The 25,572-nt window shown below is 36.2% G+C and overlaps 2 protein-coding genes and 1 long non-coding RNA gene across 8 annotated transcripts; all 3 read left to right on the top strand.

The window, feature by feature from the left end:
- The first annotated feature begins 261 nt into the window (after positions 1 to 261).
- LOC132301284 (uncharacterized) lies at positions 262 to 2,662 on the top strand. The gene is made up of 5 exons (XM_059798551.1): positions 262 to 420; positions 547 to 1,189; positions 1,575 to 1,748; positions 1,818 to 2,112; positions 2,224 to 2,662. Exons 1-5 carry the CDS (start codon positions 262 to 264, stop codon positions 2,660 to 2,662), a joined length of 1,710 nt encoding a protein of 569 aa, XP_059654534.1.
- A 5,712-nt stretch (positions 2,663 to 8,374) lies between these two features.
- Positions 8,375 to 9,489, top strand: LOC132298701 (uncharacterized). The gene is made up of 2 exons (XR_009479931.1): positions 8,375 to 8,512; positions 8,872 to 9,489. It is a non-coding gene; the product is annotated as an uncharacterized LOC132298701 (long non-coding RNA).
- Positions 9,490 to 13,776: 4,287 nt separating this feature from the next.
- On the top strand, positions 13,777 to 24,665 carry LOC132299954 (uncharacterized). Of its 6 annotated transcripts, none has more exons than XM_059796850.1 (11): positions 13,777 to 13,860; positions 14,842 to 15,086; positions 15,982 to 16,186; positions 17,376 to 17,466; positions 17,605 to 17,750; positions 18,267 to 18,510; positions 19,306 to 19,410; positions 19,544 to 19,726; positions 19,996 to 20,200; positions 23,357 to 23,840; positions 24,342 to 24,665. In XM_059796850.1, coding segments are annotated over exons 1-11 (2,016 nt in total). In that variant the 5' UTR covers positions 13,777 to 13,858; the 3' UTR covers positions 24,448 to 24,665. The 6 variants fall into 6 exon arrangements, with proteins under 6 accessions (XP_059652833.1, XP_059652837.1, XP_059652834.1 ...); XM_059796854.1 differs by lacking the exon at positions 13,777 to 13,860 and adding an exon at positions 13,877 to 14,153; XM_059796851.1 differs by lacking the exon at positions 13,777 to 13,860 and adding an exon at positions 13,877 to 14,423.
- The last annotated feature ends 907 nt before the right edge of the window (positions 24,666 to 25,572 follow it).

Below are 25,572 nucleotides of genomic sequence, written 5' to 3'. Positions count from 1 at the left end.
AAATCCCCCCTCGTTGGTTTTTCTGGAGAAAAAGTCTTTCCCTTGGGAGTGGTTACACTTCCATTGACAGTAGGGACATGACCAAAAAAAATATCTGTAATAGTGGATTTTCTAGTGGTGGATTGTCCGTCTACTTACAATATAATATTGGGGAGAACGGCTCTAAATACTATGAGAATCGTTACTTCCACATACCATTTATTGATACACTTTCCTACAGAGTAGGGCATTGGTGAATTAAGAGGTGACCAAGCAACAACGATGGAATGCTACGCAGCCGCGTTGAAAACAAAACAGTTAGGGGAAACATTGGCCATTGAGACACCAGAAGGGTTAATAGAGAAGGAACCCACTCAAAGGGTAGAACCAATAGAAGACCTTATGGAGATAGATTTGGATGAAGAGGGAATCGGGAAAAAGGTGAGTATAGGGTCACTACTTGACCCACTCATCCGGGATCCATTCGTCTAACTTCTCAAAAACAATAAAGATGTGTTTGCATGGACACATGACGACATGCCTGGCATCGACCCCTTTATTATGTAGCATCGGCTTAATGAGGATCCATCTTTCAAACCAATTAGACAGAAAAGGCGAGTGTTTACCCCAGAGAGGAACCGCGCAATATCACAAGAGGTCGAGAAGCTCCTGAAGGCTGACTTTATCCGAGAGGTACAATGCCCCCACTGGCTATCAAACGTGGTCTTGGTTAAGAAGACAAATGGCAAATGGAGGCTTTGTGTGGATTTCACAAATCTAAATAAAGCCTGCCCAAATGATAGTTTTCTTTTACTGAGGATTGACATGTTGGTTGAAGGGACAACAGGACATGAGTTATTGAGTTTTATAGACGCTTACTCTGGATACAATCAGATCCCCATGTATGCTCCTGATAGTGAAAAAACTTCTTTTATCACTGATAAAGGTCTGTATTGCTACAAGGTAATGCCGTTCGGGTTAAAGAATGCCGGTGTCACCTATCAGAGGCTAGTTAACACAATGTTCAAGCAACAGGTGGGCAGAAACATAAAGGTTTATATGGATGACATGTTGGTAAAGAGCCTTAAGGCTAAAGACCATTTTGTTGATTTACATGAATCTTTTGATGTGCTTAGGGCATATAAGATGCAGTTGAATCCAAACAAAAAGTGCCTTTGGGGTATCCTAGGGAAAATTTATGGGGTATATGGTAAGTCAACGAGGAATTGAAGTAAACCCTGAGAAGATTCGAGCAATACTAGATATGAGATCGCCTAAATCAACCAAAGAAGTCCAGAGGCTGGCAAGAAAGGTGGCAGCATTGAACAGATTAATCTCCCGAGCCACCGACAAGTGCCTTCCTTTCTTTAGGATACTAAAGAAAGCTTTCGAGTAGACCTCAGAGTGCGAGCAGGCATTCATTGGGCTAAAAAACTATCTTAGTTCACCACTGTTGTTGTCCCGAGCAATTTTTGGGGAAGAATTGTACCTTTACCTAGCAGTTTCCCCTATGGCGGTAAGCTCGGCTTTAGTTAGGGAAGAAAGCGGTATATAAAAGCCAGTGTATTATGCTAGCCGAATACTTCGGGGAGCAGAAGAAAGGTACCCGGCAATAGAAAAACTAGCGTTTGCGCTGGTTGTGGCAGCAAGGAAACTCAGACCATACTTCCAGGCACAAACCATGATAGTGCTGACAGACCAACCACTGAGGCAGATCCTTTACAAGCCAGAGACATCAGGACGCCTTATGAAGTGGTCAGTAGAATTTGGTGAGTTCGACATCAGGTACTAGCCAAGGGTAGCAATAAAAGGTCAGACACTTGCTGATTTTGTGGCAGAGCTTTCTTTCCCTCAAAAAGAAGATGAGGTCATAACCTCTGAAATGAATCATGAGACCCAGTTAGGCGATACTTGGTCACTTTATGTGGACGGGTCATCAACTGCCCGAGCCTGTGGGGCAGGATTAGTGCTTATATCACCAGAAGGAGAGAATCTGAAGTATGCACTTCGATTTGGATTCAAGGCTACCAATAATGAAGCAGAGTATGAAGCTTTAATAGCAGGACTGAAGCTGGCAAAAGCTTTCAGAGTGCAACACTTGAAGGTGTTTACTGATTCTCAATTAGTTACAGGGCAAGTTCTTGAAGAGTACGAAGCCAAAGATGACAAAATGAAATTATATCTTCAGAAGGTAAGAGACCTAGTTGGTTACTTTAAGAAGTTCATGATCCAGTAAATACCCAGAATAGAGAACGAGAATACAGATGCATTAGCTCGACTAGCAACTACAGTTGAGCTTAAGAATACTAAGGCTATACCACTTGAGTACTTGGAAAAGCCTAGTATATTGGAAGAATATGAAGAAATAAACCAGTTAGAACCAGGGCTAGAGTGGGCAAACTCAATAATAAAGTACATCATGTACGGGGAACTACCACAGGACCTTGTGGAAGCTCAGAAGGTCAGGATCCGAGCACCCAGGTATACGTTCATGAATGGAGTTCTCTACAAAAGAGGATTTTTTTTGCCTTTTCTACGTTATGTGTCAACTGAAGAAGCTCATTATACTATGAAGGAGATACACGAAGGAGTTTGCGGGAACTATGCAGGGGGCAGATCTTTGGCCAACAAAGCAATCCGCCAGGGCTATTATTGGCTTACCATGCAGAAGGATGCATTATAATACGTGTGAAAGTGTGATAAATGTCAACGATTCGCCAATGTTCCTAGATAACCCCCAGAGCAGCTAGTACAGATGTCCAGCCCATGGCCTTTCGCCCAATGGGGAATGGACTTGATTGGCTCCTTAGCTACAGGAAAAGGGCAAACCAAGCATGCTGTCGTGGCAATCAACTATTTTACCAAATGGGTAGAACCCCAACCACTGGCCACAATCATAGCAAACAATGTCAAGGATTTCACGTGGAAATCGATAATATGCAGGTTCGGTATTCCCCATGTTATTATTTTGGACAACGGGAAGCAATTTGATAGGGCTACTTTCAAGGATTTCTGTTCTCATCTAGGAATAAGAAATCATTATTCTTCTCCCGGCCATCCGCAGGCTAACGAGCAGGCCGAAGTCGCCAATAAGTCAATACTAAGCTTAATAAAAAAACGATTGGCAAAAGGCAAAGGGGTTATGGCCAGAAGAACTTCCAAACGTGTTGTGGGTTTATAGAACCACCTCAAAAACCCCAACAGGAGAAACTTCTTTTCTCCTGGCTTTCAGAAGTGAAGCTATAATTCCAGTAGAAACTGGTCTACCAAGTTTTAGAACCACTAACTACGACCCTCTCCAGAATGAAGAAAAGCTGTTAATCAACTTGGATCTAGTTGAAGAAAGAAGAGAGCAAGCCCAAGTTAGGGTGGCATCATACCAGTAAACGATGTCCCGATATTACAATTCTCGGGTGAAAGAAAGGAGGTTCAAGCTCGGGGATTTTATATACGCAGGGTCACCCAAGCCACTAAGGAACCGAACGAGGGCAAGCTTGATGCCAACTAGGAAGGCCCTTATAGAGTTGTTCAAACAAAGAGACAAGGCACCTACTGGCTGGAAACGCTAGGAGGGAAGTAACTTGGCCATCTTTGGAATGCTGAGCACCTCAGAAAATACTATCAGTAGAATTAGACATTAGTACGTGCCCTTAGTTTCATATTGTCTAGTGCTACTTATAGTTAGTACTGCTTTTAGTTTCGCTTTAATATCGTGTCATGTAGATTATTTCTATTCATTACCATAAGTATATCTTCGGTTTGACTCTCAATAAAATCGATATTTATCACATTAATTGTGCAAATTTATATTTTCATCTATCTTGTAGATGTAAAGTTGTCCCCGTATAATAAGGGACTAGCATTAATGTGCCCCGTATTATAAGGGTCCGAACTAAATGAATCCCGTAATTCTTATCCCTGTACTATAAGGGACTTACATTAAATGCCCCGTATTATAAGGGCTCAGGTTGAATGAATCCCGTGATTAATGTCCCTGTATTATAAGGGATTGTCACACAAAGGAAAAAGTGCACTGCACTTAAGGACTCGGGATAAATGAATCCCGTAGCCCTTATCCCTGTACTACAAGGGGTTATACTAAAATAAGCTGCATTAAAAGGGGAGGCAAGTTATAGAGTTCAAAAAAGAACAAATAAATAGTAGCGCCCAACCCAAGTCGGCAAAACTACAGAGTCGTACTCAGAGCAATAATAAACATTGTTCTTAAGGAAATGCAATAAAGACAATTACACATTAAAAATGTAAAATGCCCACTGCTTTGGGACTCCAGGGCTGGATTCTACTGATCTCATCCTTAATGGCTCGGTTCTCCTTCTTTTGATCCTCCTTGGCATAGTCCACTTTGAAGAAAACTGCCTGGACTTTGGTCTCCAGAAGCAAATGGCTGAAAATGCTGGAAATCCAGGTCTTCATAGGTGGCCATAGCTTGTTGTCTAAACTCCTCAAAACCATCAAAAAAATAATTTGCGTTGACCTGATCAGATTCGGCTGAGGCCTTATACTCCTCCACGGTAGAAGATTTTTTAATCACTAGCCTAGCTTGGAAGTGTTTTTCGATCCTTTCTTTCTCTCTAGTGCAGCTGATTTCAACCTCTTTGTGAATTACCCTTTCAGCTGTCAGCTCCGCATCTAATGCTAGTATAGACTATTCGGAGACCTTGGTACGTCAAGATAACTCTTTAGCGAATGCTCCCATCTACGTGCACAAGTAAAATTATTAGTTATCGACAAGGAATATACATTACTCAAGAGTAAAAGGAGGTAAGACGACCTTACCTTGCAAACATTCCGGGCATGAAAGGCTAAAAACTGCTCGGAGGGAAGCCCCTTGAGCTTTTCAGAGTCATATGGAGGCACCAGCATGTTCTCAACTATGTCATTCGCATAATTCACATCATTTAAAATAGATGCACCAGCTTGATGAGTAAAGGCGTTTTCAGGGAGATGCATTTATGTATCAAAAATCTGTTCGTGAACAGCTACAAGGGGAGTGTCGTCAACAGGATTAGGATTCCCTTGATTTTGAAGCGGTTGGGTTCTCTTAGGATAGCGGGGAGGTGTAGTTTTCTCCTTAGAACGCTCTTCCCAAACCTAAGAAAGAACGTCACTCCCAAATCTCCTCGTCGACAGGGACGAGGAGCCCTATGACGAGGCTTTACTTTTAGCACGCTCCTCCTGAACCTGGGTAAGAATATATTTCCCAAACTTTCGCCCCGACGACATGCTGGGTGAATCTAAGTCACAAAAAGAGAGGTTAGTGTTTCAAAAGAGAAGCAACGTGAGTCATACAGAGACGCTTGACACAAAGAAGATACTACACCCCGACAAAGTCTAGCAGTGAAGAGTGACAGTGGGGTCACTAAAGAGGAAAAGGACCTTGACGAATGTTGAATGGCTCTGTTTATATTTTCCTCTGCTTCAGCTGGCGCACCCAAAGTACGAAAACCTAGAACAAAAAAATAGTACGTGTCATTCGCCATGTAATAAAATATGCATGCATAAGTAACTCACCATTAAGGTCTATTTGACCCCGTTTACGAGGAACGAAAAATCCTAGTTTGACACGGGTATCTTGGTCAGAAAATTCCCAGTTCCTTCCTGAAATGAAGAAGAACCGGCTTCTCCACTCCGAATTTGATTTGGATAGTCCCTCAATTAAGGACACTTACATCGGCTGGTTAGGTTCCACCACGATCGATCTGCCTTCTTTGGAGTATGACATAGCAAAACCTCGCTAATAGTTAAAGGAGGGTTACCGCACGCCTTCCATAGGACAACACACCCTATTAAGGCCTTTTAGGCATTTGGGGTCAGTTGTCCTGGGGTAATTCCAAGGAAGGAGAAAAATTCCCTAATAAATGGGGGAAAAGGTATGTGTAACACAGCAAGAAAGACACATTCAAAGAGACAAATTTCACCATTTTGGAGCCTTAGAGGCTCTTTCATGGAGAAAAGGGAGCTCGGATGTGGATACAAGAAGGAATATAGTATAGTAATCTAAAATTTTTCAGATCAGACTCCGAAATTGAAGATCGAACGTTGTCTCCCATGTCTACATTAACACGATCCATCATATAGAAAAAACAGAGGGAGAAAAAGACATTTACCTTGAAAGATTATGAAGGTAGAAGCTTACTCTTCTATACTCCTTAAATAAGACGAATAGGTGAAGAAGGAGTGCCATGCTTTCCCGATGAGAATAGTTGATTTTCGAACACAAAAAACAAAAAAAACAAGTAATAATGAAGGCGTGCCTAATTTCTTAGACTTTATTTGATGTTTCTGGTGATTCTTCTACGCACTTTATTTGATTCCTTTACTCGTGATTTTTCTGAAGCTGCTGCCTACTCCTACTTTACTTTTTTGACCCTGTAAGGGTAAATATATTTTGATGTGATGCCTACTGCTATACAACATACAAGTGTTGCAAGCTGTGCCACGTGGCAGCCCATCTCCTCGCCGCCACATGGCAACCTCTTACACTGCCACGTGGCAGCCATATAGCAGCCTCTCTTACAACCTCTCCTAAGTGTGCCGCGTGGCAGCCTCCTGCCACGTAAGCTACCTCTTTTAATTATAAAAAGTATTTTGGCGCTTGAAGGGAGTTTTGAACCCATGACCCCTGCCACCAAGGTGGAGGGTCTTAACCATGTGGGTTACATGAGCCCATGTGTATTTCTCCAGCAAGTAAAGTATATATGTGTTATTTTTACTTGTTGGACAAAAATAAAAAATATATAATAATAATATGTAAATATATATACGGCATGGTGAAGAATAAGTTAAAGGAATAAATCTTTACATTATCTACGTTCGACATACAAATCCGAGAATGGGGGGCAACTGATGAGGAGTCTTCAGCCAGGAAGTTTGACCGTCACACAAAGCTGTAAATCAAGATAAACTCCACTATCTTTGATAAGGATAAGAACATGTTCTCCCTTCCGTGTTGGAAAAGTATGAGGAATACTGCTCATTCTTCAATACAACTTGACATCTTTATAAAGAGGGCTTTCGGGTTAACATAAAAAGTACGACACAAATCCCTAAGAGAGTCTTTTTAACTTTCTTTCCACCTTTCTGATCTAGCACTGACTTGATCGTCGGTACTACTCCGGTACTCGATCATCTTTTTCTTCCTTTTTCAGGTACGACGTCGCTTCGGGTCACCGCGGAATCCTGCATCGATAGAATCAAACTCCCAGTTAATTGGATATGCAAATGCTAGCCATCTCTCTGATCCACACAAAGCTCATTCACAAACAGGATATGTGTTTACCTGTGGTGGCACTGCTATATCATGGCGATTTATAAAACAAACAATGATTGCAACTTCTTCAAATCATTCAGAGATACTCGCAATTCATGAAGCAAGTAGAGAATGCATTTGGTTGAGATCTATGATTTAGCATATTCGAACAACATGTGGTCTCTCATCAATAAAAGATAACCTTACAGTATTATATGAAGATAATGCTGCATATATTACACAGATGAAAGAGGGTTATATCAAAAGTGACAGGACCAAACATATCTCACCAAAATTCTTTTGTGCGTATGAACGTTAGAAGAATGGTGATATTGATATTCAGCAAATACATTCAAATGAAAATTTAGTAGACAAGTTCACTAAAGCACTACCAACTACGACGTTCAAAAGGTTGGTACACAATATTGGAATGCGTTAACTCAAGGATCTTTAGTGTTGAACTAATGCAGCAATAAGGGGGAGCTCTAAATTGAAAAGATATTGGCATACTGTACTCTTTTTCCTTCGCTCAGGTTTTGTCCCATTGGGTTTTCCTGACAAGGTTTTAATGAGGCAGTTTTAACCTATACAATACCATTTTCATATACACAGGAATATTGTACTCTTTTTCCCTTCGCTAAGTTTTTATCCCACAGGGTTTTTCTTAGCAAGGTTTTAACGAGGCATATTCTTAGTGTTGTGTAATGGACCCCAAGGGGAAGTGTTATATATATATGGTGTCCACTAGTGTTGAATTAATGGTGCAATAAATAAAAGTTAAATGCAGTGCAATAAATAAGAGTTAAATGCACTTGGTTAATGGTGCATTAAGGGCTTGTTTGGGAAGTGTTCCTAAGTGTTGTGTAATGCTCCAGCGCCGCTACAGTAGCTCATTTTGAGTCCACAACATGTTTGGCCCACCTTATTTTGTTCTCAACAGTACAGAACAACCCAACATTTCGGGCCCAATGTTGAAACAACATTTTTGTGTTCCAGTTTGTTCCAACAATAGTTGGGCTAGAAATTCATTGTAGCGGCGAGAACAATGGCACTGTAGTGGAGAAAACATTGGCCCAAACGCAACACAGGTTTATATATGACTTGCGACACTTTTCTAAGGTTTGTTACGCGATCTCTTTAGGTGATTTCAAGGCGAATCCATTGTTCTTGCGTTCTTATTGAAAACGACTACAAATCTGTTGATTTTTTCTTCAAATCGCCCAACAAAGTCTGCTATTTCACGACTTGCAACACTTTTCTAGGGTTTGTTACGCAATCTCTTCAGCCGATTCTGGAGGCGAATCCACTGTTCTTGCATTCTTACTGAAAACGACTATAAATCTGTTGATTTTTTCTTCAAATCACCCAACAAAGTTTGCTATTTCAGTGTTTTCGTCGCAGAACAACGCAAGTTTGAATCATTTTCGCTTTTCTTGTTCGATATAGTTAATGTTCGCATTTCATGTTCAATATTTTTGAGTTTTCTGCTTACAAATCCACAGATGGGGTGTAACATGGATTTTTGTACTTAAAATCCTAATTTAAAACTTTAATTTTTCAATTTTTGGTTCCAATTCCATGGATGGTCTGTAATTTGGATATTTCGATTTTTTTATTGGCAGTCGTTCAAATACCGAAAACCGATTTGTCAAAAATGAATACAAAGAGAATTTCTGAAGCTCCCATCTTGAATTCTCGTGACGAGTTTCCTCCCCAGAGACCATTACAATTGAACTGATTCATATAGAAGTGTCAAAGTATCCATGGATGATCTTGAACTCAATTCTCCTTCAGTTTGTCAAGAATCAAAGGCCAAAGCCAAGGAAGTTCAAGAAAGAGTGTTGCAAGAACAATAAATGGAACAAGAAGAGGATGAAGTGATGAGTTCTTATGTCATTGAGATTAATCCTTACATTGGGGAAAGGACAAGCGAAGAGCTTAGCGTTGATGAAGCAATTGCATGGGCCAAAGAGAAGTTTCAAACACAGTTTTTCCGAGTCTCTATTTGTGTTTATTATTTATAATCTCTACTGTTGCATGTCTGCCAAGAGAATTTATGTAAAGATTGCATATCACCGAAGCATTTTCTCAACAGTTTGAGGAGTTTTGCCTTCACAATTCACTAGTGTAGATTGAACTTGAAAATCTGATTTATTTACATTTTCAGATCCTGTGATACAACTTTGAAAGTCGAAAATCATAGAATTGGTCCCCTCTACTGCAATATAATTTACTATAAATTTTAATGGAGTGCAAGTTAATTTATGTTCCTCAATTTTTCAAGTTAATATTTGTTCTCATATTTTTTGAAACAAAACACCTTGCCAAACATGTTCTACCATGTTTCTGTTCCAAAATTTTCACCGCAAATTTTCGTTGCTAAACATGTTTTGTTCCCATTTCAAAATATCACATTACAAAACACTTGTTCTGTTCTAGGTTAGAGCATTACACTACAAAACACAACACTTTCCAAACGGGCCCTAAGGATGTTGACTAAAGTTTGGCTATAAATACGGATTGTTCATTGTTATATCGATGTACTTGGATTTAAGAGAAAGTAATAAGATCTCTCTCCCCTCTCTCCATCATTCTCTCTCTATTGAAGATATAATTTTATGTTTCATATTTTCTTTTAGATCCACAATAGATTCACAACACTAAATTTATTTAAATTTGAATTGTTTTCTTTTTAAATATAAGGTTAATTTGAATTGTTTTCTTTTTAAATATATGGTTAATTTCACCGACATCCCTTTAAATTTGACCAAACATCACATTAAAATTGGCCAAACATCACATTAAAATATCTTTTGAAAATTACTTTCACTCACAATATGTGGTGTCAGAGATGCAAAATGACTTAAATGCCCTTTGATTTTGTCAAAAAAAAACTCTTTAACCTAAGAATTAAATAAAAAGAAATACCCCTAAATATTTTATAAATTTACAAATTAAATTATATATCTATATTGCTTCTTATATACAGTACTATATACAAATTAAATTATATAGATAGATATCGCATCCTTTCTCCTCAGGTCGTTGCCAATGCAAATTAACCCCAAAATCATACAAATCAAGCCTTCTCCTCGGTCGTTGCCAATGCAAATTAACCCCAAAATCATACAAATCAAGCCTTGGCCAACACAAATCAACCCTAAGCTCGAGGAATCATCCTGCCTTTAGAATCCCATTAGCATAATAGCAGATAAGAAGAATCATCCTGCCTTCAGAATCATTTACCCATTGGTTTGAGGAATAAGGCACAACTTACGTGAATAATGATGTTTCTTCAATTCAAGCTTTTTATGAATTTTTGTAGAGCACTGCAATAGTTATATATATTACACTCTGATAGTAAAAGTCACGATGGCAATAAAGTTGAGTATAATAAAATAATTATCAACAGAAAATAAACATATGAATAATGAGACTTGAACCAGATTACCCAGCACCACATTTCTCCTGGCTCAATCAAATATTTTCCGAAAAGTGATGAATGTAAAAAATTAATAAATCTATGCTATTATTTGCTCCATATTTAGAGCTCATTTGGATGACATTAGTTATATAGGATATCAATGATTTCTGATTTTTTTTTTTAATTAGTTCCAAATAAACTTTAATTTCTTTTTATTAGTTACCCAAAATAATTGTGAACTATATATATATGAAAAAGTGTTTATCTATTGAGTGTGTAAGGTTGTGTGCGTTGAGAAGGGGGGGGGGGGGTGTAGGTGAGAGTGATGAGGGCAAAATAGTCATTTTAAATTGTTGATATTTTGAAATAAAAATTAATAAAAATTTAGGGTTAAATTTGTCTTTTTGTATATTTTTAACGGTGTTAATGACGAAAAAATAAAATTGAACCAAAGTGATAATAATTTTCGAAAGATGTTTCAATGAGATATTTGGCCAAACTTGAAGGGTTGTTAGTGAAATTAACCCATAAATATATGTATAGGAGGAGTCTAGGAGAGTCTCGACTTCAATGCGGAATGAAACAAGTTTAAAAAATGCTTTTTATTTTGTAGAACGGATTTGGAATAAAATTGCTGCATTAGACCAATTTTATATTTTTCAATGTACAAAATTAATCACCTCACTTATGTGTTATTTTTCAGGTTTAGTTATAATTGTATTTCTTCTATTTTTAAGATTTAGTTTCATTTCTGTGGTATTTAGTCAAAAGTAATAATTAACAAATACCTTATTCATTTTTCCATCATTGGTTAATAGAGGTTAATAGACACTACCACCTTGTCTTCAACTTATATAAAGGATTCTTTTTAGGCAAATGTTTTAGGAATAATAATGAATGTTTGAGAGCAAATATAAATTGTCAAAACATGATTTGCATACAAATGCGTAAAACAAATTATTAATAAAAATAACTTATATGCATGAGTTTTTATCACTAATGATGTAATGTAGTAGTATCTTTTTACCTTCTATTGTTATGAAAAGTTGAGAATTCAAGCGTTATAGATTTTTTTTTTGTTAGAAAATTTGTAAAATTATATATACACACACTTGTTAAAATGGTAAACAAAAAATAACAAAATGACTTATTTTTTTCTAATTTTTTCTCTTTTCATTTGAGTGATTGTATTAAGTCACCTCATTTTGAGAGAAAAAGGAGATGAAAATTGAAAAAAGCAAGAGTTTAAAAGGAATCCACATCCTCTCTCGTACGGTTTCATTTTTGTTTTGTATCCGTGCTTCCTATGATTCAATACTATCAGGTCACCTCCTTTCAAGAGAGAAATGAGGAGAAAATAAGAAAAAGCTAGAATTTGAAGGAATCCACATCCACTCTTGTGCGGTTTTATCCCGTGCTTTTATTAGGTGTGCAAAATTTTTTTAGAGAAACCAAAAAACTGAACTAGACGGATCTAGTATGGTGCTTCCAGAGTTGTTCTCTATCGGCATGACAATGGTCTGAGCAATAATTGAACTATTTTGAAGGCTAAAATCGAGAACCAAATCGGTCTCTTATGGTTCGGTTCCATTAGCCATACAATTCGATTTGGTTCAAATTTTTATGCAATCATTAAAACTGATTTGATTTCAAAATACTCTTAATCGGAATCATAATCGTGTGCCCCCTAGCCTTAAAATAACTTATGTAATAAATTATATTTGCTTAAGCAACAACTCCATTACACTTTTGCAAGAATTATATTATAGACAATTCTTAGATTCTCAGCGAGGACATGTTAACCAATACCAAATAGGCATATACAATTTAAATTATTCTTTTTACTGAATTATAAATAATAATTAATTCACCATTAGTAATTAAACATTAACATCAATCTGTAATACATTAAATTTGTAATATGTTATTGATCTACATCAATAGTAGAATGGTGTACCCGTGAGGATCTAAGGGTGTGTTTGGTAGGGTTGATTTGGAGGGATATGGAGAGGAAAAAAAAAAAAAAAAGATAGTGTGAGAGTGTGTTTGGGTAACTTAGTTGGAGAGAAAAAAGAGAATAGGGAGAGATAGGTATCCCTCCCCATCCCTTATAAACATTCTCTCCTAATTTGAGAAGATAGAAAGAGAAAGGATAGCGGAGTAAATTGTAAACTCTTAATACTAAAAATACCATCCACAAATCAATATAAATACAAGTTATTTCATTTATGTCCTAATTTTGTTTTCATCCATTTTCTTTATTTTTTTTTTATTTATTTTTTTTGTTTCTCTCCTAATTTGAGAAGATAGAGAGAGAAAGGATTGTGGAGTAAGTTGTAAACTCTTAATACTAAAAATACCATCCACAAATCAATATAAATACAAGTTATTTCATTTATGTCCTAATTTTGTTTTCATCCATTTTCTTCATTTTTTATTTTTATTTTTTTCTTTTGTTTTTATCCATTGCATTAAACTATCACAAAGAAACATTCCAAATATCCTATGTGAAATTTTAGAAATGCATAATGTGAAGTAGTTATAAAAGGGTAGGATAGTAATTTGGTCACTATCATTTTCTTTTCTCCCTTTTATCTTATACAACCAAAAATAACTACCATCTTTTCTTTTCTCTCTTAACTAATACTGTCATTTCTTTTCTTTTCCCTCTTGCCTATCCAAAAACACCCTAAGTTTCATAGCTATCTCTTTCACTAAGCGACAAACTATTTTAAAGTGAAACGATAGATGGCAAAACATTTTAAAATTCCAATGCAGGTGCACCAAGTGGACCAATAGAAATCGTTTACAAACAAACGGGTTTAGTTAATCAGAGTCCACATATCTCGCCCAATGTTACTCCGACCCCACAGAACCATCGATCTCTACTGATCTAACCGTTCATTGTGCAGTCACAAGATGACTGGCCAACCATCGGACCGACCAGATCGACATCAACATGGTCTCCACTACGCCTCACACACAGTCAAAAGGACGAGGTTTTCACGGGTCGCAATCACGTTCTCGAATCTAATACTCTAATTCACTTACGTGTATGTACTTCAAAGTCAAAAACACACAGCAAACACGCACTCACTATGTGAAAAGCTCTAAAAACAAAACTCGCATCTCCTACAGTCACCACCGTAGGACCACCTCTTTACTCCACTTTCAGACTACTCACAATGTATCATCACTCGTCGGCTCTCTCTGTATAGATATATATATCTGTGTGTTTGTGTGTGTGAACGTCATTTCTAGATAGCTCATAAAGTTGTGACATTGATTTAGTTACTGTGTATAAGTATGATTTTGTAGTCAATAAAACTTGGTTTCTTAATTAGGGTTTTAATTAGTGCTTTAATATCATCACTCGTCGGCTCTCTCTGTATAGATATATATATCTGTGTGTTTGTGTGTGTGAACGTCATTTCTAGATAGCTCATAAAGTTGTGACATTGATTTAGTTACTGTGTATAAGTATGATTTTGTAGTCAATAAAACTTGGTTTCTTAATTAGGGTTTTAATTAGTGCTTTAATACTACAAGTCCACAATGCATCACTTTTTACTTATCATATCATTTTGTGTGTATCTCTCTCTATATATACTGGTAGTATTTAAGTCGTTGATGCCATATGAAAAATATTCTTTTGCAGTTTTTTTCTTTACCCGCTGATTGGTGGCCTAGAAAAACTAAGAGATAGTAGAAATCTAAATATCATGCTTTAGGGTACTGGTTAATCAAAAAGTAAGAAAGTTTGTTTCTTGAGGCTAATTTTGCGATTGCACTATTCAAATTGTTGATTTCTACTTTTTTCCTGCACTTTCTCATTAACCAAACAAGGGTATCAATTTAGCTTCTATTTAAGTGGATGCCACATGGAAATTGATCTCTTGCACTTTTTTCTTTACCCACTGCTTGGTTGCTTAGAAAAACATAGTTGATAGAAATCGAATCTCATGCTTTATTGTATTGTTTAGTAAAAAAAAAAAAAAAAGTTAGAATAGGAATTCCGTTAGGCTCAGTAAGTTCTTGGGCCAATTCCTGCCATTGCAATATTCAAAATTTCCATTTATATAATTTTCCTGTATTTTCTCATTAACCAAACATGGACATCGATTGACGGTTGGGTTTGATTTGTGAAATGATGTGTCTTTTGCAACAGGAGAGACACTTTTACAGTGAAGATGGTGAAGATATCAATTCCATTGGTTTTGGTTACGATGTTATGGTGGTATTGGACTGCAACGGCGGAGGCAGAGTACATGAAGTACAAAGATCCAAAACAGCCGGTGAAGGTTCGAATCATGGATCTTATGAGTCGAATGACTTTGGAAGAGAAGATTGGTCAAATGGTGCAGATTGACAGAACTGTTGCCACTGCTGAGCTAATGAAGGACTACTCCATTGGTAATAAATCTATATATGCATGAATTTATATAAATTTTTACTGTATTCTTCATTATAGACAAGGAAATGCAAAAATTCCTTTTCTTACATTCAAAATGCATTTGGGAATTCAATGGGGACATCTCACTCTCTTTAATATGCTCCTTTGACAATAATAAAGTGTCTAAAAAGCTATAAGCTTTACTCATTTATTAAATTTTATATTATCTTCTTCTTTAAATGTGAAAGAGTAAGTTAATTTATTAATGAAATGGTGGGACTACTCCATTGGTAGTAAAAGTATATTATATGTATAAATGCATGAATTTATATGAATTTTAACTGCTTTCTTCATTTTAACAAGGAAATGCAAAAATTCCATTTTTTTTTTGGTTCGCACACACTTTTGATTAGCACTTCTAAAATGTGTTTAGGAATTCTGTGGGAGAATCTTAGGGCCTGCATGGTTTGTAACTCTGAAAATAGTTCTCAAAAATTCAAAAAACGGAACAGCTTTGAAAACAAACTTTTTATAACTGAGTTTTCAGAAAACAGCTATTGCACAATGCAGAATTTTTTGTACAGTTTTCAGTTTTCAGTTTTCGAAGAACAGAAAATTGTTTTGATAGTTACAAACCAAGTAAACTCTTACTTTCTTTAATATGCTCATTTGACCACAATACTAGTTTCTAAAAAACTAGAAGCTTTACTCCTATATTATTTTTTCTCTTATCTTGTTTATATTTGCACGAGTAAGTTAACTTATTTATGAAATGGACTTATTCCTAAAAGTCAATTGAAGTAACAGTTCAGAATGATTGAATTTTCGTTTGAATTTAATAGAATAAGAAACAAAACAAGAGCTATGAATCATGGAGGACATTATGGATTGAAGATACACTTGGTGTTAGTGCAGGGAGCATATTGAGTGGAGGTGGGAGTACACCACTACTAAATGCTAGTGTTGCAGATTGGGTTAATATGGTGAATGGTTTTCAGAAAGGGTCATTATCTAGCCGCTTGGGGATCCCAATGATATATGGAATCGATGCTGTTCACGGGCACAACAATGTCTATAAAGCTACAATATTTCCACATAATATTGGGCTCGGAGCTACAAGGTAAGTGAAAATGTTAAGTTCTTTGGGGGAACATTGTTCTAATTATCTTAAGGGAAAAAAAACATGCTGGTCGTTCATAGAATTCTAATTTTTTGCTTTATTTATATTATTATTTATGATTATAATCTAAAATCAAGTTATAAGAAGTACAAACACTTTTATGAAGATGTTTCATCAACGTCGGATCAATTTTAGATGCTTCACTGACACTTTTCAACACGTGTCTGGTATCTCATAAACGTGTCCATGATTTTGATTTTAAACAGCTGGTGGAGACATTTTAGACACTCTAACAGGACGTATGTTGCACAAACATGTTATAATAGGAACAGTGTTCAATAATCTTAGAAACAAGATGAACGGACCCTGTAATGTCCAATCTCTCTCTTTTAAGAAAATTTAACATTGTTCATATGACCCCGACAAATCAAACATTCAGTATTTCAGCGGGGGGAGAATAGCAGTGGTGTATTTAACGTATAATTTTTATGGACATTAAAGAGTATATATATATATTTTTTTGATAAGTAAACATTAAAGAGTATATAAATTAGAAAATTAATCAAAGTTCTAAAATTGTTAATTTACTAGGAAAAATAAAAGCGAAGTTCTACAATTGTCTTCCATAATAAATGTATACAATAAAAATTCATAATTATATGTCGCCATATCCACGCCTTATTATGTTCTATTCTTTTAGGATTGGGTCAGTGTCATACTGTGTCCATGCCCCATGTCTGTGTTTATGCTACTTAAACCAAGGTTTCATTCTTGCATCTCCTCCTACTTATTTTTGTGTTTCCAAACGAAAACATGATATTGTTTGTCAAAAGATGTCATCTATTCATTCTTTTAACACATTTGGTTAAGTGCGGACTACCGAGCAACTCTGTCAATTCAATCAAAGCTTGTAAAAATTGCAATATATTAATTATCTATTATATTTCTGCAGTTAGCATTGCATATTTTAATTCTTAAGCTTCTCTTGGACAATGAAATGTATATTTTCTTTAATTGGGTTGCATACTTTGACTAAATTATAAACCTTTCATGACAAGGAAGTTTCTGCTCACCTAAACACCATCTATTAGTGCTTTATTTTGTGGAAAAAGTATGCTGTATGATCAGTCTAATACAAATTTGCAATACAACTAAATATTAAAATTTCTAATAAATTTCACTACCTCAGGGATCCTGAACTTGTGAGGAGGATAGGAGCTGCAACTGCAGTTGAAGTCCGAGCTACGGGAATTCCCTATGCATTTGCTCCTTGCATTGCTGTAAGTAACAATATGGTTAAAATCTTTTAGTGGACTTGCAGATATTTTCATTTGTCAAGTGAGTTCCTTGTTTTCCTAGTTTCTTTTTTATTTTTTGCGTTATGAGGTTTGACAAATTTTGTGGTATCTTTTGTATAGGTCTGTAGAGATCCCAGATGGGGTCGGTGCTATGAAAGCTACAGTGAGGATCCTAAGATTGTTCAAGATATGACAGACATTATATTTGGGTTACAAGGCGAAATTCCAAATGGTTTACCGATGGGAGTTCCATATGTTGGCGGAAAGTATGGACTCGATAAAAGTCAAAGCATATATTACTTTATAGTATAAGCTTCAATTTTTGAAGTTGTCAATTGAATTCCTTAATTATTATTCATGCTGAACTTCTTGTCAACTTGTAGACTCGAAATAAATTAATAGGTATAGCTCCTCTGATTTTCAATTTATATCAATTAAATAAAGCTACACAATTCTTAAACCCAAGCAAATGAGAAACCTGAGCTTCTTTTTTTATTTATTTTATTTATATAGTTACCATTTAACCTGTTGATTTCATCACAAATTCACAGTTAATACATGGGTGATCTGATCTGATCTTATCATTTTGGTTATGTGATCAAATGTTTAACATTAAATATCCTGGGTGTCATCTTTGTTAGACCAAACTTTGATTATGTACTTGGGTACAATTACTCAATAGCTAAGAAATCCGCAATTACATGAACCACATTGCTCGACTTTTCCTCTTTTCCTTCCTGATGAGCTCATCTATTTACATATATTTATTATCATTTTGGCAGGAAGAAGGTTGCAGCTTGCGCAAAGCACTTTGTGGGCGATGGTGGGACAACGAAGGGCATCGATGAGAACAACACATTGATTGACAAGAATGGATTGTTTAGCATCCACATGCCCGCATACAATGACTCCATCAATAAAGGTGTTTCAACAATTATGGTTTCCTACTCTAGCTGGAACGGTGAAAAGATGCATGCCAATCGCACTCTAATTACTGGATTCCTCAAGGGTACACTTAAGTTTAAGGTAAAGTTCACTTGGTAACATCCACACTGAAATTATCTCTCAATTATTTGATATAGGGGCTTGTTACGTGGACCAATACTACGGCTGAACTGTGTCCTTTTAGGGAAACTCATATTAGCACAGATTTGCACTCAAACAACTATGTGCTTGGAGACCATTGCTTTCCATAAATGAGAGAAAACTTTTAGCTCCCTTTTAAAATTGGAATTTGAAAAAATGGTTTTCGATATGTGATGTTATGTTAGTTTATTTTCTTTTGTTGTCTCTTAGTGTGTCTTGGATGCCCTTTAGATTTGAAGGTCCCATTTTACTTTCAGTGGCATTTAAAGTAGAAATTCAGTCTAAGAAAGGGAAAAAGGAATTTTATCCTAGTTCATGGAATGTGATCATTCTTAGCTCTTCTTGAAACAGCAACATTCAAAACTTCTAGCATTATTTGTGAGAGGACTTCTGTCTTGTTAAATGTCTCTTCCAAGATAATGGCTTTTCAAATTGAAATGCTATATAAAATCAACATGTCAATGGCGCCACTCAAATTAATGAATGTTCAAACAAACCCCTAAATTATTAATGTATATGGAGTGAACTTTATTAGGCTATCTCCAAAAAATTGAAAAGGAAAAAGGACATATTTTACACATTCATGATCTTCAAATTCCCTTATTTTATTTTTATTTTTATTTTTTTATGTATGCCAAATCTAATATGTACCTTTGATTGTTACTTGTTCCTAATTCTATGTCAGATAGACCTGAAGTATCTCTGGCAACTGTACTAATTTGAATGAATTATCAGGGTTTAGTTATCTCAGATTGGGAGGGCATTGACAGGATTACTTCTCCACCACATTCAAACTACACTTACTCCGTCCAGGCTAGTATTCTAGCTGGCATCGACATGGTTAGTGACTCTCTTTATGGACTAATGTCAGTTTAAAACTTAATTGAAGATAAAACTGGCTCTCCCTGTATAGTTGATGCAACCGTATGGGAGTGCGATTTAAAAGTGAGTCGCTTCTCTTGGTGTTTTACAGATCATGCTGCCATTCAAATATACAGAGTTCATTGATGATCTCATCTTCCTGGTCAAAAACAAAGTTATCCCAATGGACCGTATTGATGATGCTGTGGAGAGGATTTTGCTAGTGAAGTTCAACGTTGATCTCTTTGAGAACCCTCTAGCTGATCTTAGCCTAGTTGATGAGGTTGGAAGCCAGGTTAGTAGATCGTTCCATTATTGGGTTTGAAATTTCTCACCTTTCGGATTGTTTGGCTATTAGTTGTTGGATGAGTATAAATGAGGGGAAAAAAATAAAACTCTTTGACTAAGATGGCATACTTTATATTGGCCATTCTATTTCTTTGGGTAAAGCTACTCAGTCTTGCCAGGTTCCATGATCTTTTTTCTGTCTATTTTTTTTGCCGAGACGGCATAGCAAAAATAAAATTAGATACTGTGATAAGTGGATTCCTGTTGTTTAAATAGGCACACAGAAACTTGGCCAGGGAAGCTGTGAGGAAATCGCTTGTGCTTCTGAAGAATGGAAAAGAGGAAGATGGTCCATTGTTACCCCTTCCCACCAATGCATCCAAAATTCTAGTTGCTGGTAGCCATGCTGATAATTTGGGTTATCAATGTGGTGGGTGGACGATCACATGGCAGGGATTTAGTGGCAATAATTACACAACTGGTATGGATTTTTAATGATTTTACTATATTAACTATTCTTAAATATGTTCAATTTTAGTATTTATATAGTGAAGATGATGCCGCCTTACCAAGAGAGGACAAACAATTGTTTCCCAAAGCAAACAATAGCAAATTCATTAAGAATGATAAACGAAGAAGTAAAAGAATGCTAGAACAAGGTGGAAAAAATGAGCAAACAATAGTTGCTCTAATTCTTTTAAGAATGATAATAATCACCCTCCCTCCAATACCCTAGCCACCCTTTGTATGGAGTCTCCTAACAGTCTTACTATAATTGGCTTTTTACAACACTAAAGGACAGTCAATAAAAATAAAATAAAAAATACATAAAATCAGGAAGTTTCCAAAAATCAGAACATGTAAAATTTTAAAAAAATCAGAATATGAAAAGTTTTCAAAACTCAAAAAGTCGATAAAATCACTGACTGCATCAGTCTTCCCTTGTTCCTGCAAATATGAAGTTCACATCTTCTCCACCTTTAAGTGGACAATCAAGCCATTTCTCCAAATCTCAAGATGCATGATATCATTCTCAAAGCATTTAGCAAGAGGAACAAGTTATGTCTGGTTGCATTGTTCCTGCAAATACGAAGTTCACATTTTCTCCACCTTTAAGTGGACAATCAAGCCATTTCTCCAAACCTCAAGATGCATGATATCATTCTCAAAACATTTAGCAAGAGGAGCAAGAAACTTTGCACCAAAATCAATCCTAACCAAACAAGTTTTGCCTGCCACAGAAAGCATATTGTTCATTGCAATGAGAACCTCCACGACACAACACCAAAATATCTACACTAGAACTGTCCGAAATAAAATTTTCTTCATTCGCAATCTGCTCGCATGGTGATCCTTCATCAACTTGATGCCCTAATTCTTCCATACCGTCTTGGACATGTAATTTGGAATTTTCATTGACCCGTTAACTAATCCATGCTGCTCACTTTCAGTAGCAAATTTCTTGTCATCATTCTCTTCTTTTGCTGTGTTGAATTCCTTAGTTTTATCATCCTCATGTTTCGGAAGCAATGGTGATTTTTACATAACCAAAGATTCGCCTACATCACCATATAAGATATTATCCTCTTCCTCCAGGACATCATCTTATTTTGGTTTGACCTCCAAGGTGGTATCATTTTCCTCCATCAAAAGTTGTTTTCCCCCATCAAAATGTTTTTTGCACTCCGCCGATCTATGTCCGGGCTCTACACACTTATAATACCTCATCCCAAGGTCTCCCTCAATTTTGGCTTCCTGTCCTTCCATAATTTTGGTAGGTTCCAGCATTGGCAACCTGCTCTTTAACTCCACCAACATGTGGCAGCTACTGTCCCACATTTTGAGCCTCGTTCTGCACTGTTATAGGGGCTGATTCTCCATTAAAAGTGAACTGCAACCTTGTGGCTGTTGCCGAAGCGTGAAACCTGCTCGTTTTGTTGCTTCTCCACCACCAAAGCGAGACTAGCCAAAATGAATGCAAGAGTAGAACTTCTTGTATGTTGGGCCTTAGTCCGCTAATAGTGTGCCACCATATATTCTTCACTCTCTGATAGGTCATTGTGCGCTATCAACTGATAAAATTCTTCAGTGTAATCTTCCACACTACGTCTTCCTTGCCTTACATTATGCAAATGTTGGTACATCATTTGGACATAATTAAAAGGCAAAAATTGTTCCTTCAAATTTTCCTTTATCTTTTCCCATTCTACAATCTTTGGTACCTTGATTGTACTGCCAAGTAATCCGTAGTTGCTCCCACCATGCCAATGCTCTACCTTTTAAATGAATAGCTACGAGCTTGACCTTCTTGCAATTGGTATCTCGTGGTATTAAAAAATACAGCCAAGCGATAAACTCCTGTAAAACTCTGGAATCTCAATTTTGATATTCACCTCCCAACGATAGCTGGTCCAGTTTTCGAGTGATCTATGGCGATGCAGAACATAAAACGAATTTCCAGCAAAAGTTCTTATCCTGGACAGGTCATCCTCCAACGGGAAGTTGTTATTAACCGGCGGGTTGATAACATGTTGAGCAAATTGCTGGTTCCACATCTCAACTTGTCTCCACAGATTATTGACTTCGTTTTGGACTTGCTGGGATAAGGGCTTGGCTGGACCGCATCCTATGATGTTCTCCTCTCAATTGTTGTCGTAGAGGCATGCTTGAGTCGTTGGAAAGTCGAAACCTGAGCTGTGATACCAACTGATGCCCCCTTAACAAGAGAGGACAAACAATTGTAGTCTAAAGCAAGAGAGAGGTCAACGAAGAAGGAAAAGAATGCTAGAACAAGGAGAAAAAACGAGCAAACAATAGTTGCTGCAATTCTATTAAGAATGATATTAATCACCATCTCTCCAATACCCTAGCCACCCTTTATATATATAGTCTCCTCACAGTCTTACTATAATTGGCTTTATTTTAATATGGAAAAGTTACTAAAAATCAGAAATTTACATAAAATCAGGAAGTTTTCAAAAACAGAAACAGGGAAAGTTTTCAAAAATTAGGATATGAAGAGTTTCCAAAAATCACAAAGTTGATAAAATCACTAGTGCATCAGTAAAACTCAGGATATGCGAAGACTACAGGTAATGTGAAAATCTGGTGGGAATTGGGAAGATATTGTAGATTCATAGTATAATAACATGGTGGAATGGGCTGAAAACAAGGAAATAGGGGCAACTACTTTTTATCTTTTTTGAGATTAATCAAAATTATTTTTTGTTGTCATCTCGTCGTCCCCCCTCCCTCCATTTGGGCAGTTCTGCAACTCTTGATATTTGTATTCGTAGATTTATATTCATTCAAGTTGAAACCTTTCAATGAAAACAAATGGACATTATTGAGGAGATTCTTCGGAAGAGAATCTTGTTTCCACGAAGTAGACTCGTGAGCCTCCTTGGATAGTTGGATGATTTAGCTATTCCTATAGGGCACCTTAGCTTGTATTAAGAAAAGATGAGAGACTTGATAATTTAATCTCTACACAGACAAAACATGTATTACTACCATGATCTTATCATTTCTAGTTTTACTATTACTTTTAAGTAGTATTTCCGATCCTGACATCTCCTCTGAATGTCCTATAAACACTATTCAATTGACATGTTTCTCTTTTTTCTTTCATCAACAGGAACTACTATTCTTAATGCCATAAAATCTACGCTTCACAAAAGCACAGAATATGTTTACCTTGAGAACCCTGATAGCGACTATGTGAAGTCCAGCAACTTCAATTATGCTATTGTGGTTGTTGGCGAGCATCCTTACACTGAGAGTGAAGGGGACAGCCTAAAACTCACAATAGCAGATCCTGGACCAAGTGTCATCAACAATGTCTGCAGGGCTGTCAAGTGTGTTGTTGTTGTCATATCTGGTCGACCTCTTGTGATTGAACCATATATTTCCTCAATTGATGCACTGGTAGCAGCCTGGTTACCAGGCAGTGAAGGCCGAGGCATAACTGATGTCCTTTTTGGGGACTATGAGTTCACCGGAAAACTTTCACGAACTTGGTTCAAAACTGTAGATCAACTCCCGATGAACATTGGGGATCCGCACTATGATCCCCTCTTCCCCCTTGGATTTGGACTCACCACTAAGTTAGTAGTGGGAAGGTAAATATCCATTTGTTAGATAATATCTTCCGTAGTCTATAATGTTTTTCACTTTGTGTTTATACAGTCATAAAAGAAAGGTGGTTGGACATACTCTATGAAAAGAATCTCTTCTATTCTGTTGCATGGAATTTGATAAGAATCCATATGTATTTCACTCCATTTGAAAGTTCAAAACAAAATCATTCATTGTTTTACGATTGTTTTTTAATTTACTTTTTGATCAAATTCAAGAAATGACATAACTTACGAATTTTTTACCCTTTCCTTGCGTGTCACTGCTAATTTTTCAAGTTGAATCTTTCTTAGATGATGCCTATTCTCTCTGTGTATACTTTGTACTTCACATGCTTGGATAAAAGTGAATTGTGGTTATGAGTATGTATTCCATTGTGCAAAATTTTCATACTATATATTGATAACTAGTTACTTCAATTACTATTTTTTTGATGAAGAACTTAATTATGGACATTATTTGACTGCTGATTTTGTTTTCTGTAGGTCTATCTCAGCTGGTGTTGATGGAAGGCCGCACATACTTATCAGTATTGTTTGTATATTTATCAGTTTTGTATTTTACAAGACAAATAAATTATTTTTAGGATGAATTAACCTCAATTTTTTTTCTTTTTTCTTTATATGCATTTCCCTTTTCATGAATAATCCAGAAGATGGCTAGCTTCGATCCGTTGAGCAGCTGGCTATAGAAAAAGTAATTGGATTTAATTGAACAATAGTTTTTATATTTAATTTTCAAGCTTTTTCTTAGCAAAAGAAACAAGATTTCCAGCATCTAATAAAAAAAACATTAATTTGAAGTGCTCAGTATTCTTTGTCCAGTGATTGTGTTACAGTTCACTATGGTAACAGATGATGCTTATAACTGTTTCATAGTGTTCTCAATTGCTTTGGACAATATTGTCTTGTCTCCCTTACAAATTAAGTACATTTATATATATGTATAGATGTATAACAAGGAGATCTTAAAAAAAGGTATAACAGCACCACCTATAAGAGAGACCAAGAAGCCATTCCATTCAACTAAGCAAACCCATATGCAGGTCAATTCTTCTGCAACAACACTTAATCAGACAAACACCATTCATTGATAAGCCATTTATTAACTGGATCACCTTTAAACACTCCAAGAGTGGCTTTGAAGTCTAATGACCTCCATGAATCTCTATCGGGAGAGTAGTTTCATCCCTGTATACAGACTAATTCACCTTCACTGAAAATATACACATAAATACAGATGAAGATGACACAAATTGTTCAACGGCAATCAACATTCAAATTCAAATTTCCATTACTCAATGAACCGCACATACTCTGAATCCACAATACAGAATTACAACTCTTAAGCAAGGAGTATTATATTATTTAATGTGTTATATTTTTTAAAAAACATAATATACAACATATACACACACTGATAATTCGATATAAAGAACGAAACCATTTCAAGAAAACCTTCTTTGAAAATACATTATACTTTTGTTGCTACAAAAGGAACCTTCCTTGGAAATTAAACCTCAACTTAGGTAACAAATTCAACTCTGAACAACTAATGAAATCATCAGTAGCATTTTGTTGCATCTCATTCTCATCACTACAAAACTCACAAGATTCATTTGGAGGTCTCAAGTGCAAGCAGTGGTCAATTCTATCTTCCAGCCAAGCCAGTCTCCTTTCGAAACTCAAAACTCCGGCATGCATACTCCAAAGGTCA

The sequence above is a fragment of the Cornus florida genome, unplaced genomic scaffold (genome assembly GCF_030987335.1).
Source record: "Cornus florida cultivar Cherokee Brave unplaced genomic scaffold, ASM3098733v1 CherokeeBrave_3.0.0_Hap2_Chr03, whole genome shotgun sequence".
Lineage (NCBI taxonomy): Eukaryota > Viridiplantae > Streptophyta > Magnoliopsida > Cornales > Cornaceae > Cornus > Cornus florida.
This window is presented reverse-complemented; position numbering and strand designations above follow the sequence as displayed.

Excerpts from the sequence above, each read along its gene's own strand:
- LOC132299954 (XM_059796850.1), top strand. Across the intron at positions 16,187-17,375 it reads ATTGGGCTCGGAGCTACAAG|GGATCCTGAACTTGTGAGGA; the intron begins GTAAGTGAAAAT and ends TCACTACCTCAG. Across the intron at positions 19,727-19,995 it reads TTGATGAGGTTGGAAGCCAG|GCACACAGAAACTTGGCCAG; the intron begins GTTAGTAGATCG and ends TTGTTTAAATAG.
- LOC132301284 (XM_059798551.1), top strand. The coding sequence starts at position 262 with ATGGAATGCTACGCAGCCGCGTTGAAAACAAAACAGTTAGGGGAAACA. Across the intron at positions 1,749-1,817 it reads GAAGTGGTCAGTAGAATTTG|AGCTTTCTTTCCCTCAAAAA; the intron begins GTGAGTTCGACA and ends ATTTTGTGGCAG. Across the intron at positions 2,113-2,223 it reads GATTCTCAATTAGTTACAGG|AATAGAGAACGAGAATACAG; the intron begins GCAAGTTCTTGA and ends GTAAATACCCAG.